Source organism: Canis lupus, chromosome 37, assembly GCF_003254725.2.
Source record: "Canis lupus dingo isolate Sandy chromosome 37, ASM325472v2, whole genome shotgun sequence".
NCBI classification, from domain to species: domain Eukaryota; kingdom Metazoa; phylum Chordata; class Mammalia; order Carnivora; family Canidae; genus Canis; species Canis lupus.
Window position 1 is genome coordinate 7,537,393 of NC_064279.1, and position 26,131 is coordinate 7,563,523.

Consider the following 26,131-nt stretch of genomic DNA (forward strand, 5'->3'; position numbering starts at 1 on the left):
CTCTCTCTCTCACTCATGACTAAATAAAATCTTTATTTTTTTTTAAATAAAATCTTTTTAAAAAAAGAAAGAAAGAAATGTTAAGATGAGATAGTTACAGATAAATTACCCTGAGACTAATACATACCTCTGGAACTGAAGCTTCCATCAGAGACAGTGGAGGAGGGACACATCCACCATCTTGTGCAATTTCCACTGGTTGATAGATAACCTCAGAAGGTTGCAGGTATAAGAATGGAGCAGTAGAGGCAGGAGACTAGAACACAGAACCATATTTCTAATTAAAATATGATTAGTTATTTCAATTAAACCAAATGTGACTTACCCAACAGATGACAAAAAATATTTGTTTCATATTTTGCTGGAAGTTCTTTTCCAGGAATAGCATAGAAGTGTCTTAGCAACAAACAAGGAACTCTTGGTTGTTATAAATCCCAATTGTGTAGATGTAATTAAAGAACTTTGTCACTGGTAAATATTAAAAAGTTCTTAGTGCTTCAGAATTTTTTATAAATTCAGAAAATAGTTACATTAAGATCATTATTACAAAAAAAAAAAAAAAAAAAAAAAGATCATTATTACAGGTTATAATAATGTAACTTACAGTATTTGAGTTGTCATAAACATCTATTCTCAGCTTTGTGACTTCACATGGAAGTTGGAAATGTCATTAAATAGTCTTTTTGGTGGTATACTCTTTGTATCAAAAGTTGAGAGATGGGATATTCACTGAGGAGCACAAGTCAATCTGAAGCAAAATCTGAAGTACAACTGGAAAAATGCTACATTTTCCCATAATAGTAAAAAGTAATTTTTCATGTTTATGTAAGTACTCACTTTTTAATAAAATGCTTTCACTTACATGATCTCATGTGATCTTCACCAAGATCAGGTAAAGAAATTTACAAAGGTATGGTATTATCACTTCCATTTTACAAATGAGGAAGCTAAGAAATAGAGTGATTAAATGAACTGCTAAAGGTATCACAGTTACTAAATAGAAAAGGAATATCTCAAATCTAGTTCTCCTGACTTTAATATTCATACAGTCTTCACAAAAATACAATGAAAAAAAGTTAATATTTACCTGAGGAACACCCCACTGCCACTGTCCTGGTAGATACTGTGCAGGGGCCTAAAATGGAAAACAAAAACAAAAACCCCACCCAAATTATAAACAAGGGTAAAAAGTGGATATCTATATGCAAAAGAGTGAAGCTAGATCCTTAAACCTCAAATTATATACAAAAAGTAACTCAAATTGGGTTAAAGACCTAAAGAGCTAAAACTATAAAACTCTTATAAGAAAGTATGTGTAAATCTTTGTGGGTTTGAATTAGGCAATTAAAAAAATTATGACATGAAAAGCACAAACAACAAAGCAACAAAAGAAAAGAGATTAATTGAACTTGATCAAAATGAAAAGCTTTTGTGCTACAAATACCATCAAAGAAGTGAAAATAAACTCAAAGAATGGGAGAAAACATTTATAAATTATTTATCTGATAAGTAACTTTTATCTACAATATGTAAAGAACTGTTATAACTCAATAATAAAAAGACAAGTAATCCAAATTTAAAAATGGGTAAAGGATATGAATAGATATTTCTCAAGATATATAAAAGAGGCTAATAAGCATACATAAAGATGATCAACATCATTAGCCTCAGCTTATGGAAATCAGTGTGATACCACTTTTATCCACTGTATCCACTAGGACAGCTAGTCAAAAAGGTAGATGATAAGTGTTGATAAGGTTGTGGAGAAATTAGAATCCTCATATACTGCTGGAGTGAGTATATAATGGTGCAGCCTTTTCAGAAAACAGTATGACACTTCTTGAAAACTTTAAATATTATAGATACCATATGACTCAGTGATTCTACTCCCAGGTAATAAGGCCTAAAATAAATGAAAACTTATGTCCACATAAAAATTTGTACAGGAATGATCACAGCAGTATTATTTATAACAGACAAAAAGTGGAAACATCCCAAATGTCTGTCATCTGATGAAAATATAAAATGTGTTATATCCATACAATGGAATGTTATTCAGCTATACAAAGGAATGAAATATGATATATGCCACCATGGATAAATCATGAAAGCATTATGCTAAGTGAAAGAATCCAGTCACAACCACTTATGGTAGATTACATTTATATGAAATGTTCAGAATAAGCAAACCTGCAAAGACAGAAAGTAGACTACTACTTTCTAAAAGAGGAGTGACTACTAATGGGTGAGTTTTTGGTGGGAGGAGGGGTTAATTAAAATATTCTAATATTGGTCAGCCCCAGTGGCTCAGCAGTTTAGCGCCACCTTCAGCCCAGTGTGTGATCCTGGAGACCTGGGATCGAGTCCCATGTCAGGCTCCCTGTGTAAAGCCTGCTTCTCCCTCTGCCTCTCTCTCTTTCTGTGTCTCTCATGAATAAATAAAATCTTTAAAAAAAAGTTCTAATATTAATGTAATATGGTTGTAAAACTTTGAATTTAGTAAAAAACACTATTGCACATTTTAAAAAGCTGAATTGAATGCTACATAAATCATGTATAAAAAGCTATTATTTAAATAAAAGGTCAAATTTTTAAAAACTTATTGTAAGATGACAATATATCAAACTTTTTTTTAAAGGATTTATTTATTTATTTATTTATTTATTTATTTATTTATTTATTTATGAGAGATATAGAAAGAGAGACAGAGACACAGGCAGAGGGAGAAGCAGGTTCCCTGTGGGGAGCCCAATGTGGGACTCAACCTCCCAGGACTCCAGGATCAAGTCCTGAGCCAAAGGCAGATGCTCAACTACTGAGTCACCCAGGTGTCCCTCAAACTTTTGTTTCTTAAACTAGTTGTATTATTTTAAATAACAAATGCTTTATTCTTTAGTTATTTTCCATTTTTAATAGTCTTTTTTCATTATAAAGTCAAACAGAAAAAAGTAAGAAGATGCCATGGACTTATCATCTAAACCAAATCCCTGTTAATTTACTGCTTACTATTTAAGTTGTTAATGGATAACATCACTGTATTTTATGACCAAGATAATGTGAAGTCTAACCTTCAAAAAGGCAAGATAATAATCAATCTCTTAATATTATAATAAATATTATAAAATAAAATGATTTAAATATAGTTTTTAGATAAATGAGATCTCTCCTTAGTAAGTGAGAAATATGGAGATAAATACTAATTAGACCATGCCATTACCTGATTTGACTAATAAAAACTGATAAAGCTATACAACCTTAGAATTTGTAAAAAGAAAGAGCAAGGGAAGATTCTTATCCAAGAGGCAGAATGATGAATATATACCTGAAAAGAAATATGTGAAATGAAATGATTTTTTATATTACAAAATATTATTATATTATAAATTGGTACCAAAATCTTTCCTGAGTAATATCTAGGTAACATACTTCCAATTTAAAAATTTGTGTTAAGCAGAACACCAGAGTCAAAGTATAAAATTAAACTGTATTAAAAACTTTTAAGAATGTATTTGGTATGTCAAGTGAGCTATAGCTGTATGTAATCAATTAATGATTGATGAAGGAGGAGTTGGACTCAATGGGGCAAGGGCAGAAAGCAACTCTATATTCTTTCTCACCCCTTGATACTTTAAAAGCACTGTGTTGAGCTGTTCTTCCTTGTCCTGGGATAAAAAGTAGGACAGATCACTTTTTGGGGTGTGGCAGTTTCCCAATGATGACTCTCTAGATAGGTAGTTTACTGGATTCTTTGGTGATCTCCCTGCTGAGAACTTTTAGCTGCAGTTCTAGTCCTTGATTCTAGAAGTTTACTTTACTCAGGTTCTTTCTTTATTGGGATCACCCTAAAGTTTTTTGAAAAGGGTCTCTTCTGTGAAGTTCACATCTTGCTCTTGGGACACATAAACCTTCGCTTGTTTTGAGTAGAAATTCAGCACATTCTGACTGTAGTCTTCTCGCTAGTCTGCCTCCAGAGACTAGTCCAGTTTCTTCTTTGGAATTTTAAAATAATTAATTTGTTCCCCCTGCCAACCCTCCACCTGTCTCTTTGGACTTTTTTAGGAGAGGTCAGGTCTAAGAGTACCATCTCACAAATTTCAGGGGACAAACATTAAGCTTTCTTAGTCATTCTCTGATGTATTCTTTACCTGGCTGAGAAGAAGGGCACATACCATAACATTCTACTCTCTTGCAATCTCATCCTCCCCTCATGTGTGCCCAAGGTAGGCAATAAGCTAAGGGTCCCCCAACTGGTTTCACAATATTTGGCTCATCTTATTAAAAAGGTCTGGTATCTAACATTCCATCTTTGGAGCTTCTGCTGAATTTGGAGGCAGCTTAGGGAAAGTGATACCACATATATATTTTAAATATATATCATTAAGTTATTTTCATCTTTAATAAGTGAAGGAAAAACTTTAGATAGCTTTATATTTAGCCTGGTAATAAGATTTACAAATTTATTTACAAATAATATAATAATAATAATATAGAATATACATTAATATATAATCATATAATAAACTTAAATTCTGTTTAGAGTTTAAATACCACCATACCCCCAAAACCCAGTCTAATACTCAAAAGAAGTCCAGTAAACTTCATATTCCATGTGGGTCTATTTTAAAAGTTCAAAAAGAAAAAAAGGAAACAAATAAATTATCTTCCACTATTCAGGGGTAGGAAAGAATGTGAATGCTATAGATCAGAGGTTGGCAAACTTCTTCTATAAAGGGCCAGTGTAAATATTTTAAGCTTTGGAGATCATAATATCTTTGTTTCAACTACTGAACCATTGTAGTATAAAAGCAGCGTAGACAGTATGTAGACAGATGTTCTTTATTTACAAAACACCAAAGTGGCCTGGCATTATGGCTCATTTATCCCTAGTCACCCACAAGAATTAATGAAGAATGCTGGTTATCTAAACAGGCTGTCATAATATAAACCCCTAATATATTACTTATTTTAATATAGATTATGTTAAATATAATAGCAAGAAAGTGACATAATGTTAACAATAACATTAAAAAATCAGCCTGTGATTTTTTATGTGTTATCTGTATGTTGCTTTGGGAATTATTTCTAAAAACTTTTAGATTAAACCTTAGCCAGGGGAACAAAACTGACATTACATTTGATTAAACAGAATCAAACATTCCATCTTCTTGTATGGTATTGTTTAGTTCCCCATAATAAAAGGAAAAAAAAAAAAAACCCACCACTATCAGGTCTTATCTATCTCTTTTTAATTACCAGAGCATTTGCATGAGAAAGAATACAATGAAATTTACTTGAAAAGACTGATGGTATTAAAGAGAATTTTCATTATAATTTTTTTTTCATTATAATTTCATGTTTACCTGGTAGTGATATGCAGGTTGCTGATAAACTGGCTGAGCTACCATCACAGGAGAACTAGATATAGAACGTGACTAGAAGAGGAAAAAAAAATTGAAAAATTATTTTAGGCCTAGGAAAATTATTTAAAATAGTTTATTATGAAATTTATCTCAAATTGTTACCTAAACTCAGTCGAGTCATGGTCTCTAATTGGAAATATCATTTTTCTATCTCTTAATTGATATTATTACCAATTCCACTTACATGTACTAAAATCATCACAGTATTGTACTTTTTTTTGGTTTCATATCCATGGTAATGCTAAAACAATACCAGAAAAGTTGCTTATAGTCCAAAGATTATGAAAACATAGTTCTAAGAGAATATTTAAAAGATAAGGCAGGTGGACTTAAGCTGACACTACCTATTTCCATCATGAGACCAGTAGTAGAAAATGTTTACATAACACAGAACTAAATAATCATATCTGATTTTGCCACTGATTTCTCACTGCTTACAAAAAATTAAATCCTACTCCTTGTTATAATTTAATTAAGGCAAATACATTACTTATTGAAACATTTATCAAATTCCATTTTATTAATTTGACATTTAAATGAGTTAAACACCCAATAAACTCCAAGTGATTTCTCTATGTTTGAAGTACATATGACACTTTATTATTCAGAGTACTAGAGTAAACCCCAAAATAGATTATTTAAAACCAAACCATTAATAAAGCAAGCAAATTGTATTATAGGATAAGTAAAATGAACTTTAATGATAGCTATTAAAATTCAATTTCTAATTTTTAAAAAGATTTTATTTATCTGAGAGAGAGAGTAAGTGAGAGAGAGCATGAGAAGAGGGAGGGGCAAAAGGGGAGGGAGAAGCAGACTGCCTGCTCAGCAGGACCATCCCAGGACCTTGTGGGGCTTGATCCCAGGACTCTGGGATCATGACCCGAGCAGAAGGCAGATGCTTAACTGACTGAGCCACAGAGGCTCCCCTAAAATTCAATTTCTAACATGGAATCTACTTTACATTATTTTGTTTTAATGTTCACTCCCTCTCCACCCCCTCGAAAAATGAAGTATCATAGTTTTCTGTACAATTTTCAGATTATCAAATGCTAATAAATTTATACCACAGATTAATATTGGAAAAGAATAATGTAATTTACTATATTAATTATTTGATTTCTATTGATAGATTAAAGGAGGAAAAAAATCTCAGCAGAAAAAGATTGGGATGCTAGATGGCTCAGCGGTTGAGCGTCTGCCTTTGGTTCAGGGCCTGATCCTGGAGTCCCGGGATTGAGTCCCGCATTGGGCTCCCTGCATGGAGCCTGCTTCTCCCTCTGCCTGTGTCTCTGCCTCTCTCTCTCATGAAGAAATAAATAAAATTAAAAAAAGATATAGGAAAATATTTATTAAAATTCAATACCTTTTCATGATAAATTCAATAGTCTTACTGTTAGCAAACAGAATATGAAATAACTTCCTTAATTGATTAGGGGCAGTAATTCTCAATCAGGTGTGACTTTGCCCCCCTAGGGAATATCTGGCAATAGTTTAGGTTTTTATAGATATAGGGAGGCTAGGACATGCTAACATCCTACCATGTATGTACAGGGCTGCCTCCAAAAAAACAGTATCATCTGGCTCAAAATGCCAGTAGTACTGAGGTTGAGAAACCCTGGTTAAGTCTAAGATTACCTTCCAAAACCTAAAGTGTATGTATGTATAGGTATATATGTGTATATATACATAAAGCTTATGTGAATCAGTGAACTTGTTTCCTTTTTCAAGAACAAGATCATGTTATTGTATAAATACTACAGCAGAGACAATGCTAGTGTAATAACTCAATGGGGAAAAATGAGAAAAGAGCAGAAAAAAACAGAACTATACTGAATCATAAAAGATTATCTAGATGAAGGTTACTGATAGAATGTTAACACTTAAAAAAGCATTATTACATACCGGTCACAATCTATTAGGAAGTATGATTAAAAAAAACACCATTCATAAAAGCAACAAAAACCACAGAGTACCTAAGAATAAATCCAATAAAAGACATGCTAAGCTATTTTATGGAGAAAGAAAATTTTATTGACAGATTGAAATAAAAGACCTAAATAAATGTTTGTGGATGGTAAAATTCAGTATCATACCCAAATTAATCTACATACTTAATGCAATTCTAATAAAAACCCAACAAAAGATTTTCACAGAACTGAACAAGCTGGATTATAAAATTTATATTTATAAAAGTAAAGACTTAAGGATAGATGAAAGACTCCTGAAGAAAAAAGTGACAGGGCTGCCCTATCAGATTTTAGCATTCGTTCTAAAGCAACAGGAATTAAAACAGAACTGGCAGGGCAAACAAATACACCAACAGACAGAATAAAGAGCCCATAAGACACCCTCCCCCCAGTGTGGAATTACACAGAGGATTCATCAAAACAGTGAAAGAGGACGGATTAGTCAATACATAAGCTTCAGATTTAAACTCTAGATGTGAAAAACTGAAACACTACAGTATTTTAAAGATAAAATATATGGGATGCCTGGTGGCTCAGTGGCTGGGCGCCTGCCTTTGGCTCAGGTCATGATCCCGGGATCTGGGATCAAGTTCTGCATCAGGCTCCCTGCCTGTGTCTCTGCCTCTCTCTCTCTCTCAGGAATAAATAAATAAATCTTTAACAAAATATAGGATATCCTTCTGCCTGTGTCTCTGCCTCTCTCTCTCTCTCTCTCTCTCTCTCTCTCTGTCTCTCAGGAATAAATAAATAAATCTTTAACAAAATATAGGATATCTATAATAAGGGAGTGGTTTTTTTAAATTTAATTTTTAAATCTTTTTTTGGAAGTGTTTTGTTTTAAAAACAAGAGACCAAGGGACGCCTGAGTGGCTCAGTGGTTGACCGTCTGCCTTCAGCTCAGAGCATGATCCTGGAGTCTGGGGATTGAGCCTGGGATCAAGTCACGCATCCAGCTCCCTGAAGGAAGCCGGCTTCTCCCTCTGCCTATGTCTCTGCCTCTCTCTCTGTGTCTCTCATGAATAAATAAAATCTAAAAAAAACCAAAAACAAAACAAGAGACCAAAAGATGAAACCATAAAGGGAAAACATTAATACATTTGTTAACATTAGAACAAAGAAAAAGTATATGACAAAAAAATCCTGTAAAGTAACAGACAAGCCACATACCAGAAGAACTCACAAAATTCATATAATTACTTCAAGAGAAAGACAATTCCAATAAAAAAAGATAAAGGATATGAAAAGGCCCCTCACAGAAGAAAGTGGAATGGTCAATAAATACATGAAATATGTTCAATCTTAACCAATGACTAAAAAATTAAAAAATACTATTTCATAATAATATTGGTAAAAATTTAAAATTAAAGGGTTGGCAGATTATGGGGAAATTGGAGCTCTCATAAACTGTTAGCTAAAGTATAAACTGGTATACTTTGGAAAGCCATTTGGAAAATTTAATCAAAGATGTATATATTTTATATGTGAAATTCTACTTCAATGCATATATTGAAGCCCTAGATCAAGATAGGGGAATAGAAAAATTTTCCAGTGGTACATGGGCATGAATAGGTTTAGAAGTATGAATTTTTAGATCCTAAATTTCAACATGTACTCCTACTTGATTTGATCTGTCTGTGAATGTATCTGTGTATCATGTGTCTGTGCTTTTATTACTCCCCTTTCACAATTGCCCTTCTCCTTCATGATGAAAGGCACATTTATCACTCATTTTGGATCTGTTATAATACTTTATTTGGGAATATAAATGCCAATAGAGCATCAAACAAATAGACAATTCAAGAAGACAATGCCCTTGAGATGTGAGAGAAGCAATGCAAAAAGAGCTTGTATAAGAAATACTAAAGGGGAGGGGTGCCTGGGTGGCTCAGTGGTTGAGTGTCTGCCTTTGGCTCAGGGCATGATCCTGGTCCTGGGATTGAGTCCCGCATCAGGCTCCCTGTTAGGAGCCTGCTTCTCCCTCTGCCTGTGTTTCTGCTTCTCTCTCTGTGACTCTCTCATGAATAAATAAATAAAATCTTAAAAAAAGAAATATCAAAGGGGAGATGGTCCCTTATTTCACTAACATGATGGTTACAGGAATACATAACTCATTTAACTGAACTTAAATGTAATTAATTAAAATTAAAAGTCAAAATTTTCTAATAGATTCTAATAGAAATGAAAACTTTGATTAATTTTATTTGGCTGACTTACTTTTGTTAATAGAGTTCTAGAGCAGACATTTTCCATCCTTTTATTTGAGGTATAACTGACATATAACATTATATTAATTTTAGGTAAACATGCAGAGTATATAATATTCCTAAGTTATTTAAAATTATGATAAATTTCAGATATCAACTTAAAAATGAGTATTTATAATTTTTCAGAAAGTTTTTAGAGGATATACAAGTAAAAAACTTTGAAGACTACCTTCCTAGATAAATTCTCACATAATACATACAAGATCTGGATTCACTGTAGTCTTGATTACAGAAAAAACTTAAAATGTCCATCAATAGAGGAATATACACTCATACAGAAGAATATTGTAAAATATTAAAATAAGTGAGTTAGATATACTAGGATCAATGTGGTTTAATCTCAAAAACATAATGTTGAATAGAAAAACTAGATTTACATTGTGTTTAAAAATCACCAAAAGTAACGCATTTGTAGTAAAAACATAAAATGATAGGAAAGATATTCTGGCTATTTCTGAGGAGAAAAAGAGGGTAAGAAAATGGGGGCAAGGAGACTTTACCTGAATTTCTCACATTTCACTTAAGTAAACATGGTAAAATGTTAACATTTATTAAATTTAAGTGGCAGCTACACGACTATTATATTATTATTTGTGCTGGTCTGTGATTGAAATATTTCAGAAATAAATATTTTTTAAAAACCGACAGAATAGATGGAGACCCTGTTAAGATGAAAATTACTTACAGGCCAAGGTGGTGGGACAGAAGTTACCTCTGGAGTATGAAAATAAGCAACACCATTATGATAAGTGTAAGGATATCCAGTTGAAGTTGTTAGATACATTGTTCCAGCTGCTGGCATTATACTGGAACCTAAAGCAAAGATTAATAATAATTAAAATGCTCAATTTAACTTTTATTTTATTTTTTTAAAATTTTTATTTATTTATGATAGTCACAGAGAGAGAGAGAGAGAGAGAGAGGCAGAGACACAGGCAGAGGGAGAAGCAGGCTCCATGCACCGGGAGCCCGACGTGGGATTCGATCCTGGGTCTCCAGGATCACACCCTGGGCCAAAGGCAGGTGCCAAACCGCTGCGCCACCCAGGGATCCCTCAATTTAACTTTTAAAAAGGTAATTTCTGAACCGTTAAAAATGTTTATCTTAGCACACCTCTACAGTTACAGTAAAAATTGAATGTTGCAAATTAAAAAATTCTATGTTAAAGTATTTACAAAGTATCTTTTTAAACTCACTTAGAGCTTTTATTAGCTTAAAATGAATTTAAAAAAGTTCAATAAAGAATACTAAAAATTCACCAATTTAGATTTTAATAGCAATGTAATCAAACACCAGGCTTAACAATTTAAATTATCACCAAGATCATTATTTTTACAAATATAAACTATATATAAGGCTAACTGAAGACTATACACAATGTAATGAAGTTCCTAAGATCCTAGTAAGACTTTTTATTTGTAAAAGGCCAAAGATGATGAAGGCAGTGAAGTTGGAAAAGATTACACACTTTCCTGAATACATTTTGGTTCCATCCTACAAATTCTTTGGATCCTACTATCACAAGCATTCATTGATGCTATGACTCTTTTATTCTGTAGCCTCCCTTTGCTACAACTGCCGCTATTGCAAACATGACCACAAATCTTGTGGCTAGTTCTGGGTCCTCAACTCTTCTCTCAGATCAAGTTATATATATATATCCTTTCTTCCCCCCAAATTAAAAAAAATATTTTTTTGTTAGTGGAACACTTGAAAATTTTATATAAGCCAAATCAAATTAAGTACTTGACCAGCAAGTTTATATAAACCACTGGAACTGGCAATCCTCTTTCCACTATACCAATAATTCTCAAATTTTAACATACACTAGAATCATCTAGATAGTTTATTAGGATACAAATTCCAAGGCCACATTCAGGAAGTCTGGAATAGGACCCGAGGATCTGCATTTTGACAGATTCTAAGTGAACTCTTACTGTCTGCAAACCACACTCTGAGTAGCACTGGCCTACCACTTTAAGCAGCACTACTGCATCTGAGCTTTTATATTTTCACTATATTTCATCTAGTATTGTTACTGCTTATGTTTGTGATTCTTAATTCCATCCTTTTGAGAACGTGATGAAAGCCATGGAGCCTTTTCTCAGAGATATATACATTCAAACAAAATTCTGCACACAATTCAGGAGGTTCATAGATTTTCTTCCAAAGATAATCAAGGAACCAAAGGTTTATTTAAATAAATAGATTTTGAGTCAGTACTATTACAAAGCATTGAACTTGGCTGGTGATACAGCCAAAAAGAAAAAAAGAAAAAAACTGAACATGCCATGTGGAAGATAGGTTCTGGTGGAGAGAATAGTTATTAGCTAATTACATACAATTTTGATAAATACATTAAGAGAGCAGATTATTACACTGGGTAGTATGTACATTCCCACTGTGTTTAATTTGTGAAGAAATGATGTTTGGACTGAGCTTTAAAAAATGATTGAGGGGCTGAGTCAGTTAAGTGTCTGACTCTTGATCTCAGCTCAACTCCTGATCTCAGGGTTGTGAGTTCAACCTCACATTGGGCTCCACGGAGGGTGTTAGGCTTATTGAAAATAAAAACGATTGGGATGGAAATGTGATGGCAAAGAGCGTTCTAGGTAAAGAAAAATAATACATATCAAGAGTATGGCATACTGTGAACTGAGAGAAGGCTAAAGTATGTGAAGAAAAGGAAAGAGCAGGGGTGCTTGAGTGGCTCAGTCGGTTAACTATCTGCCTTAGGCTCAGGTCATGATCTCTGGGTCCTGGGATCAAACACTTATCGGGCTCCCTGCTCCATGGGCATCCTTCTCTTTGTTCCTCTGCCTGCTGCTCCCCCTGCTTGTGCTCTGTCAGATAAATAAATAAAATCTTAAAAAAAGAAAAAAGAAAAAGGGCAGCTCTGGTGGCCCAGAGGTTTAGTGCCACCTTCAGTCCAGGGCGTGATTCTGGAGACCCGGGATCGAGTCCCACGTCAGGCACCTTGCATGGAGCCTGCTTCTCCCTCTGCCTGTGTCTCTGCCTCTCTCTGTGTCTCTCATGAAAAAAATAAAATCTTAAAAAAAAAAAAGAAAAGGAAAGAACAGCTCAAAATTAGCAGAGAATAATATAAAATGTACACTTCTGAAAGATCACTCCGGCTGCCTTGATGGGTGAGGGGTTACCAAGAACGGATTCAGAAAGACCAGTTAGGAGGCTCTTCCAAGTAATCAAGGCAAGCAAAATGGGTAGCTAGGATTAGAATGTTGGTAATGGAGATGGAAAAAGTAATAGATTTGAGAAAAAATTGAGATAAAAATTCCCCATATTTTGTTTCTTTTTTTTAAAAAAATATTTATTTATTCATGACAGAGAGAGAGAGAGAGAGAGAGAGAGAGAGAGAGGAGGAGGGAGGAGCAGGCTCCATGCTGGGAGCCCAACACGGAACTCGATCCCGGGACTCCAGGATCGCATCCTGGGCCAAAGGCAGGTGCCAAACCGCTGAGCCACCCAGGGATCCCATTCCCCATATTTTGTAAATCTACTTTTATACCTAATATTTATTTGCAGAAAAGTATAAAGAGCTTTGTAATCAACGTATCCTGGATTTGAAGGCTAACGTTACCATTTGGTTAAGTTATTTAACCCTATACTTCTCAAATTTATTCTTTGTTTGCTTTTACCCAAAGCAACTTGTAGGTTGTAGTATGAACATTACTACTTATATCTACTGCTGGTAAAACAGAACTGTTATTACATGTTACACTTAACCCTTGGAACTAAAAAGAAGTCTTAACCTGCTGAGGATACTTCAGCTATCTTCTAAATTAACAAATAACTAAGTCAGAATTAAACTTGACTGTTAACCTCTAAGTCAAAAATAGAACAGTCTAAATGAATATAACTATCAATTTGTTAATATACAATAACCACCTTATGTTTTAAGCATCCCAGTAGACACTAGGACAGTTAGAAATAAGAAAATTTAGTTACTAATTTAATGTATCTCCTTCTGCCAAAGACTATTATAGAATTTGGTAAATATTTAGGTAATAAGCTAACTCTAAAGATGCCTAATATAATAAATAGGAAGAGTGAGAAAAAAAAGTAGAGTTGAAAGCATTACAGAAGTTTGAAGAAGACACATAACTCTGACAATTCTTAAAGCTTTAGGAATTGTTCCCTCTGATAATTATGACACAACTATTTGGGCTACAGTACCTACCATGCAACTAGGGTTTCTGATTTCGGTTCTATATTTTTACTTTCAGTATTTTACATTTAATCATCTTTGCAATTTTAAATTTATTTTTATTGTAGAAGAGTTTTCCTTTAAAGATGTAACTATATGATATATATATAAACACCATTATTTATGTAAGATTTTCTCTGCCCCCCAAAAATCTAACATATATTTATTTGTGGTAAGAAATATTCATTTGATCACCAATTTTGCTAAAATAACTTTGTTAAATGAAAGAAGCCTGATATTTTAATGAAGATCTAGAAAAAGTCTAATATTTCAAAAAAGAACCATGCGAAAACATTGAAAAATACATTAGTTATCAATACATACGAGGGATTCCTACTTGTTGCTTTCTTATTGCTGGACCAATGTTCAATTTCTTATCCTTATAATTAAGTTTTTCAGCCTAAAATAAGAAAAAAAATTATTATCTCAGTATTACTGTTTTATAAAATCAATAATGAAAAACTAGTGAGAAATGATTTTTAAAATTCAGATTATAATAGTTTTTGAAAGCATCTAGGAATATTGGAAAGGGCAAAGTCTTTGGCTATTAAAAGATCTGGATTTGAATCTTGGTTCCAAAGCTCTGACCCTAGTTCTTTAATTGGAATACAGTCAATCCTCTATTCATAGATCCCATATTTGGGAATTCATCTATTCACTAAAATATTTGTAATCCCAAAACCAACACTTGTAGCAATTTAGTGGTTATTGGTGGACATGAGCAGAGAGGTGAGAGGTTGAATTGCCTGACATACATAGTCCCAGGCTGAGGTCAAATAAGGCAATGCTATGCTATGTCTTCGTGTTTCAGCTCTTAAACAAGAGTTTGTTTCATGTTCTGTTTAGTACGTGTTTTTTTTGCGTTTTATATTGGTGTGTTATTTTTGTGTTTTATGTTGATTTTGTTACTTTTTTAAAAACTGGGCTATTTAAAATGGCCCTCAAGTGTAGTGTTGAAGTGCTGTCTAGTGTTTATAAGCACAAGAAGATTGTCATTTGCCTTATGGAGAAGATGTGTTTTAGATGGGCTTCATTCAAGCTCGAGTTATAGCGGTGTTGGCCAGGAGTTCAAAGTTAATAAATCAACAATATAAATTTAACAATGTCCTTAAACAGAAAAACACATAAGAAAAGTCATGTACTGATTGGTTGATAAAAATAATGTAACCAGAAACTTGTGGGAACCTAGTCTTGTACTTTTCTAGGAGCAATAGTCCAATATTTGCAATTAAGTGTTCATGGTGACTTTATAGAACATAACTACTAGGAATAATGAGGATCAGCTGCATGTGATTTAATAGTGTACAATTCAAACTCTATATTTTCCTAAAAAAATTAAATGTAACATTTGTCAAATATAAAGTTATTACACAGAACTGCAGGCTATAGACTTTTTCTATGAATGTTGTTAGTTTATATAAAGTTTTTCAGAGGAGGAAAATAATCTCAGATAATTTCACTCTAGGAATCCATATTTGTAGTGTTTTTAGGAATTCCAAGTACTGTTAACACTTCAGAAAAGATATTCCCAACTTCTTAGTTTAAACAAATAAAGGAAAAAAACATATTACAACTTTACAAATATAATTATGTAATGATTTGGAATTTTTTTTTGTAGATAAAATTTAACCTTTTTTTTTTAAATCTTTTTTTTTAAAGATTTATTTATTTGTTCATGATAGACACACAGATAGAGAGAGAGAGAGAGAGAGAGAGAGAGATAGGCAGAGACACAGGCAGAGCAAGAAGCAGGCTCCATGCTGGGAGCCTGACATGGAACTCAGTCCCGGGTCTCCAGGATCAGGCCCTGGGCCTAAGGCAAGTGCTAAACCGCTGAGCCACCCAGGGATCCCCCTTTTTAAAATTTTTTAAGTAATCTCTATACCCAGTGTGGAGCTCAAACCTCAAGATCAAGAGTCACACACTCTACCAACTGAGCTAGCCAGGAGCCCCTGTTTAATCCTTTTTTAATTCAATTTTTTTGGAGACCAATGTCAATCTTGAGATGCAAATAAGTTAAAATTTTTTTCCTAAGGACACCTGGGTAGCTTATGGTTGAGGGTCTGCCTTTGGCTCAGGGTGTGATCCCAGGATCTGGGGATTGAGTCCTGCATTGGGCTCCCTGCAGGGACTCTGCTTCTCCCTCTGCCTGTGTGTCTCTGCCTTTCTCTCTGTGTCTCTCATGAATAAATAAATAAATAAAATCTTAATCTTTTTTTTTGGTAATCGATCATTGTACTAGAACACTAACAATAAAAAAAAAAAATCCTAAAGGATTAGTTTCAAAGAAGTTCCAAAGAATGGAGTTAAATACATTAAGAGATCTTACCTCTTGTAAAATTTTTTGTGCATCTTCTTGTGTTTCAAAAGTGACAAAACCATACCTAAATAAATATATTAATTATTTTCTTAGAACATTACATTAGAGTTATATTAAGATTAAATTTCTTTTTCTTTTAAGGATGGGCCACTGTAGGAATAAGCAGTTTTCTCTGGTGTACTAGCATGCAAAATTTAAGAGAATCATTCAGGGCTTAACACTGTCACCTCCTCTCAGAGACACTAAAATTAAAAAAAAAAAAAAAAAACAACTCAAGATATCTTGAAACAGTTTCAGATCTGAGCTATAAAGGCAGGAAAACATGAAGGATTCATGTTCTACCTACAAATTAGGATGCAATAAATTTTAGTACAGAGCAATAATCACCTTTTAAAATAATAGAAATTTAGCTTAAATAGGAATGAGAGTAAGAAAAAAACTTAAAAATTTCAACACAATGCAATTTTTTATATTGGTAAATGAATGACAGATATATTATTTATTATTAGCACATATAAACTGATAATGCAATTACTAATATTTCTCAAATATAAATCAATTAAAAATATGTACATACCAGATTTCATATCTACTTCTCGTGTATAATTATTACCTTCAGAGTACAATTCATATGATGTTCAAGATACAAATACACTGTGTATGCAACATCCAAAAAGCCAACATAGACAAAAAGATATGAAAGAAATAAAAAGAATATCCCCCACCCCCCACAGCATAATTTCTACTTAGACGATTTAAGGAAACTATAGTAGTGTTAAATATCTTGACTGCTATTTTGATTTTTAATTATTATATAAAAAGTTTACTTTTTTAACAAAGGAATTTCTTATTTTTTCTATTTGCCCAAACATTAAACAAGGGATAAGGAAATATTTTTACGTAATTTTTTTGGTAGAACACATACACCACCCAGTGGAAAAGGCATAAAATACAGTTTACATGTCAATGTGTTTTTCAATGGTTAAAAAATGGAGATTACCAAAATATTGCAAATTCTATTAACCTAATACAAAAGGTACAATCTCACTTCATCCTATTTGTCAGTCTGAGGAAGTATCTCAATTGTTTAAAAATAAACTTTCTGCAGGATCTCATCTCTTCCAAAGTGCTTATCTGACATACTTAAATGTTGTTTCCCACTAGTATAATTTTCTATCCACCTCACTGATCCTTTCTCTTATGTCTATAAATATGTATGTCCTGCCTCTCTCTCAAGAAATCAAACACAATCCTTCACTGATCTCTACTATCTTACCCATTTTCTTTAACTTTGCTGTCAAACTTCTTAAGTGAGTAGACTATGTATTCTCTGAAATTTGGCTTTTGTATGTACCAATCCACTGAAACAGCTCTAAGGTCTTTAGTGACTTGTAGACAAATACTACCAATTTATTCTCAATTTTCATTTGAAACCTAACTAGGTATCTGAACCAAAACCTACAGACATTTTTTGTGTCCATTTTTTTTTTCAAATAAAGCTCTCTCTAGGCTAAAGCAAGCATACAAATCCAAAAGTATTTGATTTCTTTAGCTTCTGATTCCTTAGCTACCCAATATTACTCAACATTAATAGCTTGCTACCTAACACTGAATGGTCCCTCAGCCCATGCAAGAAAAACTTCCTAACAAATTAAGGATTATTATAGTGTTCCCCTCCTCCTTCAAAATACACACACACACACATACGAAATGGGAGATCAAACGTAGGAGGAAAAGAAGAGGGCATGAAATTCTCTTTTGAAAAAATGGAATCAAAGTAAGTTATCGTGCAAAACCTAGTAATCCAATAAAAATACAATTGTTAATTCTATGTACTTTCTATAGTGATACTAACCCTTTGGACACTCCAGCTCTGTCATTTACAATCTTCACTTCTTTTACAGACCCATACTGGGAAAAAAATTTTCTTAAATCATTTTCATTTGTCTAATGGCATAAAAGGAAAACACAAAAAATATTTTTAATTGCTAAAAAATGAAACAAGTCTTATGCTTGTTTTGGAGACAGAAAAGATTATAAGCAATAGTAATGTGAATATAAGAATGCCTCAGCATAAAAACAGTACATAAACCACTAAATTATTAAAATCAATGTAAATATATTGCTTTATGCAGTAACTATGTTGTTAAACTATTACAATAAATAAAAAACTTTTCAGTTGAATTACTTTAGAGCCACAAAGAAAGTCCACTAATATTTAAAGAAATTCTTGTTGGTTAGTTTTTAAAAAATAATTTGAATTGGGCATGGCTGTAACTATAGTAAGGGCATATTGCTATTGGTTCTTAAGGCTCAGAGAGCCCATGATTGTGGCAGTGGAACTAGGATGTTCCATATATCCTAGTTGAGGCATATATCAGTCCCTCTATTTTAATCAGCAGTCTCCAGAAAGAGTAAGGTCTAAGGAAAGGAATATATTTCCAAAAGTACTTGAACTAAGTTTGTGATACCAATAAAGTGGTTACACGATTTAAAGGTTTTAAGATAGTTTATGTACTCAATATACATTTCAGCTAAATAATGACGTTATGATATTCAAAATAAAAATCTGAGTCATTATTAAACTATAATGTACAAGATATCTACAAAGATGGCTTTAATTGAAATAGTCTCTCAATAGACTCATATCATCTTTTCCTAGAGTATTCACACTAAATTCATTGCTATTTCATTTTCTAGCACATGTATAATTACTTCATGGGGGACTTTAAATGTCTTTAGAAAAAAAATTTCTTTATATACTCAGAAAAAGACATGCCCAATGGCAGGAGGCTATGCCTCCTGAGTTCCACTGTTCCCTTACTACTTACATCATCGGCTATTAGTTGGTAATGTAAAGCTGCTAAACTGACTGATGACAAATACTAAGTTAATCTCCTGAGTTCCACTGTTCCCTTACTACTTACATACATCATCAGCTATTAGTTGGTAATGTAAAGCTGCTAAACTGACTGTTGACAAATACTAAGTTAATCTCAGAATAACTAAATACCTCTTATTTCAATAAACTTAAAATGGAATCAATGCCAGAATAAGAATTTCTATTAAATATTTAAAAACAAATTAATTCGGGACACCTGAGTGGCTCAGCGGTTGAGCGCCTGCCTTCGGCTCAGGGCGTGATCCTGGAGTCCCAGGATCAAGTCCTGCATCAGGTTCCCTGCATGGAGCCTGTTTTTCTCTCTGCCTATGTTTCTGCCTCTCTCTCTCTCTGTGCCTCTCATGAATAAATAAAATCTTAAAAAATAAAATAAAAACAAATTAATTCAAACTATTCTCTGATAGAAGAATCACTAGTTCAGTTTTGTAGCTCTACTTCTTAGTTGAAAAGTAAGGAGACAGAAAGGCAAGATGATTAAGTATTATAAGAAGGATGTACAGTAAGCTTCTAAAAAGTTTTAAAGTTTTAAAAAGTTTGACACAGCTTGTTACTACAGTAAACTATTTCCTTGTTGTCATTTGTTTATGGTTTTGGAAAACATCTAAGTATTAGGGAGGGAACCCTAGCAAATACCTGAAATCTGTCACTGCATTTTTAACAATGGCCTCCAAAGTTCATAATGTAGCTGATAGAATTCAGTAACCTAGAATAACCTAGCCATACAAATGTTTTGATTTAATGAGGATTTATTTTAAAAATATACTGTTTGTAATATAAATTCTGAACAAGAATACTAGAATATTTTCCATAGAAACAAAATCTTTTTTAAAATAAACATTTCATTAGAAATCATTTTTATTTTTAGTGAACCAATCACACACTTAAGAACCATTATTCTGACAAATACAGTGAGTGTAACATTTCTCTTGAACAGAAAAAAAGTAATTTCACCCTAATCTTGGAAGACTGATTACAGACAGGGAAATAGTAATAAATTTTGTACCCTAATGGCAAAAGGATATTTTTAAATTAAAAAAGATAACTATCCCTGTAATTTCCAGTACATAAAATGGAAGCTTGGAAATCCTATAGATCCACTTGGAAGTAAGGATATTCTACTTAAAATAGCCATGCAGGCCTTTCCTCTAAGTGTTTACTTCCACCTCTGAAATGGTGCTGCAAAACATCTAACAACAACAAACTAAGCCTCTCTGAAAGAATGAAATGGCTGATTACATAATTAAAATACATTAATGTTAAGATGCTTTATTCTGATAAGGTTACAGGCCTTTTTTTGGTGACCAAATTCTAAATTAGGTGGCAGAAAGCGATCTGTGAAAGATGGAAGTTAAGGAGATCACTCAGTAGGAACCTGAGTAGAGTAGAGTAGAGCTCAGTACCTCACTGAGTAGAGCTGGGATAAACAAACAGGATTTCATAGGACTAAGTTTTGTGTTTTTTTTAATATTGAGTCTTTTTTGAAAATTATAAACATGATTATTTGATCTATTGGAATACTATGTAATAAAGTATAATTAATGTGGTATGGTGAAGAATATGAAACTATGAGTCAGAATACTGAAGTTCTAGTCTTCACTGTCACTAATAAGCTAGGAGCCTACAGATATGTCAATGAGCCTCAATTTCCTTGTATGTGAAACTGGACAATTACATATGTTCTATTTAACCTACATTGTTATTGAAAAGATTTTTTATAGTAAGACAATGTGAAACGTACTAATAATTATGCAATTAGTAAATATTTTTGTAGTTGTACAAAGTATTTCTGAGAAATAAAATAACTTCTATTGCAAAAAATACACTACGTTGCATGCATAAATAGGTACCTTAAAGTCAATTCCTCCTACAAAGATGCGATTAGGGATCACTGTTCCATATCTTGGGGCACTTGTTGGGTTATTCAAAGGCACAGGTGACACAGGATTAGGGGATGGAGATAATGAATCTGTTTGCGTCTGATTTGATGTTTGCTGTAAAATAAAATTCTTTTAAATTTTTAGCATTGGGTATAAGTTTTGATGCAGGCTGAAAACATGTATCTCTCAAAAAGATGAGTCACTTAGGCAAAATGTGATATTTTAGACTTTAATTTTATTCTAATATGAAAATTATAGTTAGAACTAATAACCCTTTGGAGCAACAAAAATATGGGAAATATAGAATCTATTCCACTACAGAGAAAATCTTAAATATATTATTTAAATATACTTATGTTAATTGTTTATTAAATATATTATTTAAATAGTATAAATACTAAGGACATTAAACTCAAAAAAGAAGTTTGAGAAAGAGAAAAGCAGACTCAGACAGCTGGGAACTGGCTTGGTTCTGGTGTTGTTAGGAGTTGGCCTGGAACTCACAGTAAGATTGTGGTGTTCTCTTGTTAACAGACTCGAGGCAAAGTTACTCTGTGATTGTGATGGATCACAATAAAAACAAGATCACTCCATGGTCATGGCTGAACCCTGCATTGTCCAAACCACAAGCATGACTAAACACCCCTCTATCCTGGCTGATATATGTTACTACTCCTTCTTTATCAATCACAGGTTTGGCCTCAATCTATTTTTCTTACCTTCTAAATAAGAATTAACAGACCCAAACCTAGAATTACTCCCACTTTCTGACGATATGAATTTCAGAGTAAAGCCCTTCTTCCCTAAATGCTAAGAAGAGCTTAATACAAGCCTAAATCCCATAGTGAGTTCTTTTCTAACACCCTCTTATGGAGAGGCTCCAGGGTATATAGCTCTTCCTTGTGGCAACAATTCAATAGACTCAACTTTACTTAACTACAGGTATGCTCCTGGTAGTCTTTGGTCAAGGGCACTGACAAATTAATACATTCTGACATTCAAGTTCACCATTATCTAGCTCTAAAGTCAAAGTTTTAAATGCACTTGTCAATTTGAACTGACTTCGTAAAAAAAGAAATGTATATACCTGTAACTCATAGGTATAAATCTGTATACCAAAGAACTGAGCTCAGTACATATATGTTCACAATTCTAAGTTGGGGGCCTAATTTAGATTTTAATAAATATATATTAACATATAAGCCTTTGTACAATGGCAAGATGGTAGACTCATAACATATATCTGAAAAAAACAAGACTTGAGAATAGAATTTTGAAGAGAAACCAATTAAAGCGCTTGCTAATTACTTTCCTTCTGGGCACACTTAAAAAAGACTTCTGAGACAGTCTAATATACTAAATGAGTGCTTCAAAAAGCTTGAAGTCCATAATTTCAATTCTCTGAGAAACAAATACATGAAAATGAATCTCTAACTTAGATAATGGACTTCTTTTTCATATTTGCTCTCCTCTCTCACTTCATTGGCCAATAAAAAAAAACCCTAATCCCCAAATTAGCCTCTGTAAGATATACAGAGAAACGACTGAGCCAGTAGTGACTACGGGGCTGTACGCTGAACTTTACTGGGCTCTATCTTGCATCTAGTATTAAGGGGGGACAAACAACACATATTCCCTAATAAGGGAGTTCATAAAAACACCTATTAAGCCACAGAAAAGTTATTACATTTAATAATTGCTATGCTGCAGTTTCCAACTAAAGAAACTGGGAATCCAATCTTAACAGCATCCTCTCTAGGCATTTGGAGGTTATTTGTAACTTCAGTCACAAATAGTGACTCTGTGGTGCAGAGAATGGATAATTTGATGCTTACGTTTATTTTTCAAGTGGGATTTGCATTGCTAGATGTAATAGTACAGCTCTAGTAGTTGTACTTGTCCGTTTAGAGAGTGTAGAAATTATGTATTTGCAAAATTAAAAAAATCAGCCTCTATGAAATTTTCCTCTTAAAAACAAAACAAGTTCAACAGATGAACTTGTTTGTCCTCCAATTTGTTTAAATAAAAGTTAATTCCATTATGATAGATGACATGAACAGAAATGAACAGAGTGCTTTATTTCCAATCTTGAGAAACTAGTTCAATGATACCGAGAAAGGAAAAACATCAACTTTTGTTTTTCAACCCATTCACTTCATTTTCCAGTTTCTAAGGCTCCTGCTGTACTGTGGGTTCCAACTGCCTTATTTTTCTCCTTACCACCTATCACTTTCCAATATGCTATATTATTTACTTGTGTTTATACTGTCTATCCCCTTCCACTACAGTCCAACGTTTTACACGGGAAGGGATTTTTTGCCTGCGGTGTTCCCTGCGCATCTGAAGTAGAGCCTTCTTAGCAGGTGTTCAAGAAATATTCGTTGAACACGTGGATAAATGGATGAATCATTTACTCCTGCTCATATCACAACCATTAGGCTTAAGAAAACGATATGAAAACAGCCTAGGACGTGTTTCAAGGTTAGCAGTGACAAGGCTCAAGCAGAAGCAACATCTTAATTCCTTAGAGAAGCTGAGCGATGAAAAGCGCATAGTGAAATAAGTCAATCGGAGAAGGACAAACATTATATGGTCTCATTCATTTGGGGAATATAAAAAATAGTGAAAGGGAATAAAGGGGAAAGGAGAAAAAAATGAGTGGGAAATATCAGAAAGTGAGACAGACCATGAGAGACTCCTAACTCTGGGAAACAAACAAGGGGTGATGGAAGGGGAGGTGGGCGTGGAGTGGGGGTGACTGGGTGACGGGCACTGAGGGGGGCACTTGACGGGATGAGCCCTGGGTGTTATTCTGTATGTTGGCAAATTGAGCTCCAATAAAAAACAAATTAAAAAAAAATAAAGAAAGAAAAGCGCTTAGGTAGGTGCTGTTATTTGGTCAGGAATGGGTAGGAAGTCTAGCGAAACTCCCAGCACCAGTTTATTAACAATTTCCTCTCGGGGCGCCCGGGTGGCTCAGGGGTTGAGCGTCTGCCTTTGGCTCAGGTCGTGACACCCTGGGGCCCCGGGATCGAGTCCCCCATCGGGCTTTCCGCAGGGAGCCTGCTTCTCCCTCGGCCTGTGTCTCTCATGAATAATAATAATTAGTAATAATAATAATAATAATTATTATTCCTGTGAGGCGATGTGCCCTCACGGACTTCTTCCCCTGAGGGTGAACCTCGCAGCCCGTCGTCCACTGTGCCGACGAGGACGACAGGAAGAGGGCAGGCTAACCGTCGCGGTCACGGCCTCGGCGCTCCTTCCCCTCCGAGGCCAGCAGGCTGAGGCGCTGGGGCATACGGCCGCGGCGACAACTTCCTCGGGCTCTCTGGGGTCATCGTGGGCTTGGGCACCGACGCGAGGGTCCCCCCCCTCCCCACCAAAGTGCGGGAGGGAAAAGAAGGCCAGCCAGCGAGAAATTTTGCCCCGCAATCCCGCCAGCAGCGGTGGCGGGAACCCTCAACGGCACCGACCCGACGTCGGCCTCGAGCGCCGGCAGCGCCCCCGGCCCGCACGTGGCGCGCGCTGATTGGCTGCCAGCGGGGTGCGGGGCGGGGCTCCGCGGCGCCTGCGCGCGCCAACCCCCCCCCGCCCCTCCGCCCCAGCGCCTCGGCTCCTCAGGCCTCCGCCGGCGCCCGCTCCTACCCCGCCGGGGCCTGAAGGTCCCCGAGCCGTCGCGGGCCACGGTGCCCCCCTTCCCCCGGGCCTCTCAGGCCTTCCGGTCCCCACCGGCCCGTCGGGGAGGCGCGGCGTCGGCCGCCCTGACGACCCCTCGCGGTCGGCGGCGGGGCGGAGTCCGGCGGAGCGAGCGTCGAGGACGCCGCGGAGCCCGGTTTCGGCGGGAAAGCTGTTTCTCCGGCGCAGCCCGGCCTGGCGCACCGGCCGCGCCCCCCGCCGCCTCCCGAGGCCCCCGGGCCGCGCGGTCCCGCCTCCCCGACGCCGCGCACGGCCGGCCGGGCCTGCAGGCGGCGTGCGCTCCGGGTGGCCGACGGGGCGTCCCGGCCGCGTTCCTCGTCGACACGCCCGCGGGCGCTCGGCCGCGCCGCCCGGCCCCTCGGGAAGGGCGTCCACGCCGCCGCTGCCCCTGCGGCCCGGGGGCGGGAGCGCGGGCGGGGGCGCGGGCCGCCGTACTCACCGCTCCGCGCTCGGTCTCCATCTTCCTCCGCGCGCTTCAAAGCCGCGGCAGAGGCCCGGGGACCCGAAGTTTGAAAGCGTCTTCACACCGAGGAAGCAGCCCCGCGCTTCCCGACGGACGCTCCCCCTGGCGGCGACGGCGGCCGCGGCAGCTGCAGGGGCGCAGGCTCGGACCCGGGGCCTGAACCCGCCACCCGGGGGGGTGGGGAGGGGCAGGCGACGTCGCCGCGGGCGGCGGGGCGGCGGGGCGGCGGGGCGGCGGGGCGGGCGGGCGCCGCAGGCCGGGGAGCGGCGCGGGCGGGCGGCTTCGGCCGCGGCCCGGGGTCGCCGAGCGGGGCCGTCGGGGGGGCGGGCGTGTGGGGTGCGGACGAGGGCTTGGCCCTGCCTTCGGGCGGCCGCGCAGGGCACCATGCGCCGCCCGCCTGGCCGTGCTCTCCGCGGCGGGGCAGAGCGGGCTGTGGCCGGGCGCCTGCGAGAGGCGGACGTGCCCTCGGGCTTTGCTGAGGAGCAGGAGGCCGGCGGGGGGCGGGCGCCCGGAGACGAGGGCGGCTTCCACAGCCCGGCCCCGACCCCTCGGCCCGGCGCGCCGCCCGCGGGGACTCCGCGCTGCACCTGCTGTCGCCGTCAGTCATCGCGGGCGGGCGGGGCGGCGGGCGGCCTGGCGGGGCCCCGGGCGGTGAGCGGTGACGGGGAGAGCGCCCCGGGGAGGACCTGGACGGCCGCGGAGACGCACTGACCTGGCGGACCGCGCGTCCTGGCGGGGGCTGGTCCGCGCCCGAGCCCGCTGCTCGGCCGCCGCCGCGTGGGCAGCGCAGGCCCCGACGCCTCACGGGGTCGCCCTGGCCGCAGTTCCGGGGCTTAGCCGTTCGGACACGTTCTCCTTAAAAAGCAGCAGCAACTGTCGGGACTTCTGTCCTCTCAGAGCACTTGGACGGCGGCTGATTTTACTTCAGAGATGAGGACTTAAGACGATGCAGTGTCTTTTAATCTTCTCAGAGATGAGATCTTTATATCAT

The 26,131-nt window shown here is 36.9% G+C and overlaps 1 protein-coding gene across 7 annotated transcripts in view; it reads right to left on the reverse strand.

The window, feature by feature from the left end:
* BOLL (boule homolog, RNA binding protein) overlaps positions 1-25,265 on the reverse strand; it is a 63,210-nt gene extending 37,945 nt beyond the window's left edge. For 4 of the 7 annotated variants that reach the window (XR_007408825.1, XR_004812464.2, XR_004812463.2 and 1 more), the window contains exons 1-9: positions 25,117-25,264; positions 20,949-21,092; positions 18,055-18,146; positions 16,209-16,263; positions 14,204-14,279; positions 10,340-10,467; positions 5,361-5,432; positions 1,088-1,135; positions 128-256 (exon numbers count right to left, since the gene is read on the reverse strand). Coding sequence is in view for 3 of the 7 variants with exons in the window: in XM_025442005.3 (XP_025297790.1) it covers positions 128-256; positions 1,088-1,135; positions 5,361-5,432; positions 10,340-10,467; positions 14,204-14,279; positions 16,209-16,263; positions 18,055-18,146; positions 20,949-21,092; positions 25,117-25,137 (765 nt within the window). In the remaining 4 variants the exon portion in view is untranslated. Of the gene's footprint in view, positions 1-127; positions 257-1,087; positions 1,136-5,360; positions 5,433-10,339; positions 10,468-14,203; positions 14,280-16,208; positions 16,264-18,054; positions 18,147-20,948; positions 21,093-25,116 lie in introns of all 7 variants that reach the window. The other 3 variants (XR_003134497.3, XM_025442003.3, XM_025442004.3) reach the window with 1 other exon arrangement.
* Between the last annotated feature and the right edge of the window lie 866 nt (positions 25,266-26,131).